This window comes from Vespa crabro, chromosome 2, assembly GCF_910589235.1.
Source record: "Vespa crabro chromosome 2, iyVesCrab1.2, whole genome shotgun sequence".
NCBI lineage: Eukaryota > Metazoa > Arthropoda > Insecta > Hymenoptera > Vespidae > Vespa > Vespa crabro.
In genome coordinates, this window is record NC_060956.1 from 4,085,400 (window position 1) to 4,090,399 (window position 5,000).

At 40.8% G+C, this 5,000-nt stretch overlaps 1 protein-coding gene across 1 annotated transcript in view; it reads left to right on the forward strand.

The window, feature by feature from the left end:
* Positions 1-3,176: 3,176 nt before the first annotated feature.
* Positions 3,177-5,000, forward strand: part of LOC124433224 (cytochrome P450 307a1-like) — a 4,334-nt gene continuing 2,510 nt past the window's right edge. Inside the window, exon 1 of the mRNA XM_046982973.1 lies at positions 3,177-3,686. Coding sequence (XP_046838929.1) covers positions 3,284-3,686 — 403 coding nt within the window. The 5' untranslated portion in view covers positions 3,177-3,283. The remainder of the gene's footprint in view (positions 3,687-5,000) is intronic.

Sequence of the window (5,000 nt, forward strand, 5' to 3'; positions counted from 1 at the left end):
AAGAAAAGAAGAAAAAAAGAAAAAAAAAAGAAAGGACAAAAGAAAAGCAATAAAAAAAGGAATAGAAGAAAGAAAGAAAAACATTTGTTTTTTTCAATATACCTATTCACAAATTAATTCGTAATAATCGAGATTAGAAATATCAATGTAATAAGTATTAAGAATACCAAAAAGAGATTTTATTATCCAGAAAGAAAATATTGTATAAAGTATATCTACCTATATAGAAACTGGACCCATCGAAACTATCTTCGATCGTTCGAGAATACTCTCGACCTCTTTTTCTCGGCGCAATTTCAAGAAATCCGATGCCCCGATCTAGAATCGACTTCCGCGACAAAAAGTAACGTTGCGATACGTACCACCTTTCTCGAAGAATGATTGAAACGAGCTTTTTCGACATTCCTTCTAATCCTATCTATACTCTCTATGTTAGTTTCGAAGAGTCGTATTTTCATCGAAGGGACCACTTGAAAGATCAAAAAAAGAGAGAAAAAGAGAGAAAGAGAGAAAGAGAGAAAGAGAGATAGAGAGAGAGAGAGAGAAAGAGAGAGATGATCGGCTGCTGGACACGCATTCATTAGCTTTCTTCTGCTCGAACTCGAACGGGCTCGCTCGGTGAATGGATTTGGCCGACTGACCGTAAGGGGACCGTAATATTCTTGCTCATTGAGAGTCAGTCTAGTTTTTACGTCTGAACGCGTCTCGATAGTCGATCATAGATTCTTCATCGTACCTTCTCCCTAAACTCCCACCGAAGTAGGCCATGGTTCCTTTCTTCTTCATTATTATTGTTATTATTATCATTATTATTTTTATCATTATCATTATTATAATTATTTATTATAATTATTTTTTATTATTATTATTATTATTATTATTATTGTTATTATTATTATCATTATTATTATCATTCATCGAAAGCTCAAGAATATTATCATTACTGAAGGATTCGATAAGCCGATCTATATCGCACGAGATAATCCTTCGATTATGAATGACGTCATGGGTTTCTCTTCGTAAGAAAAACGAAGCCTTGTCGATCTCGAATATTAACGTTTGTCGTAACGATTACGTAATCCATTGAACATCCTGCAGAGACTACGGACTTTGGATTCAAGATCGTTCGATTTTCGATTCGATCGAGATACATAAGAGAAAAATATCCGAGAGAAAGAGAGAGAGGAGGGGGGAGGGAGGGAAGGGTGATGGTGGGAGGATGGGGAGGGAAAAGAAAGAAGAATCTCGTAGATAGATATTTAGATAGATAGACGATGTCGATTGTGTCTTTGTAAAAAAAAAAAAAAGGGTAGAAGAAAGAAAAAAAAGGAAAAGAAAAACTTTTCTTCATGATCAGACAACAAACGATCAGGAGGATCGAATCAAAGGGATATAATCGGTCTCCGATAATAATTGATTTCGATCATAGTAAAAAATTCGAATTCGTAGAAAGTAGGTCGATATGAATAGCCGTGTGCGACATCGAATATATTAGAAAATTAACATCTACAATTAATATCCCATATTAGGATAAAAATATCGTAGACGATTCGCAGGAAGTTAATGTGAATGAGAAAAGAAGAGAAGAGAAGAGACGTTCGAAGAAAAAGCATCCTCCTTTTCCTTCGGCCTTCCACCCCGCATCAAGATCGTCAAGGCGTCTTACAGGTGCGCCGAAAACGGCTTTCTTGCCGCGCAAGATTCTCCGGAGGGTCCAACCTCCGAAGAAGGGTCCACGATGAGGAGGAAAGAGAGAACCGAAAAGAGACGCTGGCTCTTCTCTCTCTTTCTCTCTCTCTCTCTCTCTCTCTCTCTCTCTCTCTCTCTCTCTCTCTCTCTCTCTCTCTCTCTCTCTCTCTCGCATGTCACCGTTTTTCCACGCGCGCGAGCAAGATTAACGTCGAGAGGCACGTTGGGAGATGAAGGAGGGTGGCGGTGGTGATGATCGTAACGATGGTGATAGTAGTGGTGGTGGTGGCAGTGATGGTAATGGTGATTGTGCTGGTGGTGGTGGTGTTGGTGGTGGTGATGGCGATAGTGGTGGGGGAGATGGACTGTCGCAGCTGCGAGAGCCACCTTGCCAGAAAAGCCGATGGCACCTTAAGGAGAGAAGTCAAGGGCAAGAAGCGTCCCTTGGATGGGCCCTACGGGGTCCTCCCCACTCAAACGACTCCTCGATCTTGACTCGTTCCTCCTCCTTCTTTTTCACCTCCTCCTCCTCCTCCTCCTCCTCCTCCTCCTCCTCCTCCTCCTCCTCCTTCTGTTTCTCTTCGACGTCTCCGTTCTCGTCTTTGTTTTGATCAGAAGAGGGTGGTAGAGAATCTTGTTCCCTTCACCCCCGGTAAACGGTCTTATCTATCAAATCCATGGGTGTCGAGATCGGCGTCGCCACGACATTTTCTCAAAATCTGTTCTCACGTTTAAGGATCGATCGATCGATCGATTCATCCAACGATCGGGGGAGCAAACGAGTACGCGAACAGACAAGCGATCCGGTGTACAGTGTATAAGAGAGACCGTCCACCTCCCCTGCCTCACTCGCGTCGTCTCTCACACCAATCCATATGTATGGGGTTGAGGCACAGGCGACGCAAATGTGCTGACTACATTACGCCGCTATATAAGATAGCCGGGCAACCATCCTATCCCCACAGACCGAGTCAGATCGGCAGACCGTTCACAGACGGACTCCGGCAGGACAACACACGGCCTTAGACGGCAACCACAACAAACGCGCCGATCCTTTCTTCGCTCTCTTTAACTACTTGCTACGATCACCGAGGACGAGAAAAGTAGCCGGTCTGCCAGAAGCTAAGATCTCCGCAACCCGAGCGAAACGTGTCCACGAGTGTACTCGCGCAACACGCGATACGCCGAGCCGGCGAACTAACGCGTTTCCTTTCCTTCTTCTTCTTTTTCTTATTCTGATTCTTATTCTTATTCTTATTCTTATTCTTATTCTTATTCTTATTCTTATTCTTATTCTTATTCTTATTCTTATTCTTATTCTTATTCTTATTCTTATTCTTATTCTTATTCTTATTCTTATTCTTATTCTTATTCTTATTCTTATTCTTATTCTTATTCTTATTCTTATTCTTATTCTTATTCTTATTCTTATTCTTATTCTTATTCTTATTCTTATTCTTATTCTTATTCTTATTCTTATTCTTGTTAGTCTTCTTAGTCCTCTTATACTTTTATTTCATCATATTCTCTTATTCTTTTACTATTTGCATCCTCTTGTCAAGTGAAATATCGTGCGTGAGAAAATCTCGAAGACATGCTGTCGCTCAGCCTGACGACTTCCTTACTTATCGCTGTCACCGTGCTAGCTCTCATTCTTATCCTGATCGATCATCTTCGATCGGAAAAGGCTAGGAAAAGCGAGAAAATTCTTTACTCGGAAGGATCGTTTCTACCAGAAGCACCTGGTCCAAAACCTTGGCCAATTTTGGGATCACTTCATATACTTGGACGTTACGATGTGCCTTACAAAGCCTTCGCCGATCTCGTCAAGGTCTACGACAGCCAAGTGATCAAGCTCAAGATGGGATCGGTACCTTGCGTTGTCGTCAATGGACTCGAAAATATTAAAGAAGTACTCTTCACCAAGGGACCACATTTTGACTCCAGGCCAAACTTTGTTCGATATCATCTACTATTCTGTGGGAACAAGGAGAATTGTGAGTTTTTTTATCTCTCTTTCTATTTACACTTTCTCTCCCTCTCTCTCTTTTTCTCTTTCTCTCTCTCTCTCTCTCTCTCTCTCTCTCTCTCTCTCTCTCTATCTGTCTCTCTCTCTCTCTTTCTCTCTCTCTCTCTCTCTCTCTCTCTCTCTCTCTCATCAATTTTCTCGCGAAATTATTGAAGAACAATTTTCCAACACGTGTGTAACACATCCACATTGAAAATAAACGACAAATTCTCGTCTCGTCGTAAAGAAAGTTAAAAGAAAAAAAAAAAGAAGAGAGAGAGAAAGAGAAAAAGAGAGAGAAAAAAAAGAAAGAAAGAAAGAAGAAGAAAAATTCGCTTTCACGAAAACAGATACGTCGATGACAGATACATACATACGTCGATCAAGCGATAACGTGATATGAAAAAGAAAAAGAAAGAAAAAAACGGAAAAAAAGTAAAGTCGCTGATAACGCGAAATTAGCGTTCATTTGTTACAGTAATAAATTCGAGTCGTAATCGCAAGAAACAAAACAAAAAAAAAAGAAAAAGAAAAAAAAAACAACAACATACTTTTTTCTATTTCAAAAAAAAAAGACTCGAATGGATTGAAAAAAGAAGAAGAAAAAATAAAAAAAAAAAAACCGAGAGAGAAGAGATAATGAAAATCTGTGAAAATCGAAAATCCATCAACATCTTCCTTTTTGAACGAGCCAAAAACTCGTTCCTCATGCTAACGACCTTGCTACTATAGTACGCGACACGTGAGCGATCCGGTCGGGCCACGCATACGAGTTTGCGTTCTCGCGAGTTACCTATCAGCGAGGAGTAAAACTCGTGTCGAGTGTGTAAGCGTTGTTGATCCTCCCCGAACGAACGCGCAATGAAACTCGTGCTAAGGTCGACCGTCGAAGCGGTACCAAGTGCAAGTACCACTGCCTGTTAGAGGTCACGCTACCACTTTCACGCGTTCCAGCTTCGTAACGAGTTCCCCGCTTGTAAACAGGATCAAGGCTGATGATGTTACGTTCCTCGATATCCAACGGGAAGATTCTCTCTCTCTCTCTCTCTCTCTCTCTCTCTCTCTCTCGTTCTCTCTCTCTCTCGTTCTCTCTCTCTCTCGTTTTCTCTCTCGTTCTCTCTTTCATTTTTTTTATATTTTTAATTTTACGAAGGTACGGGAAAAGATGATTTTAAAATGATTATTGGAAACTCGATTAACAGGGACGAGGAAGACTTATCTCTAGAAACCGGGTCACACTTCCTGTTCTCATCTCATTTCGTCTCATCTCGTATCTTTTCTTCCCTTCTCTTTATCTTTCTCT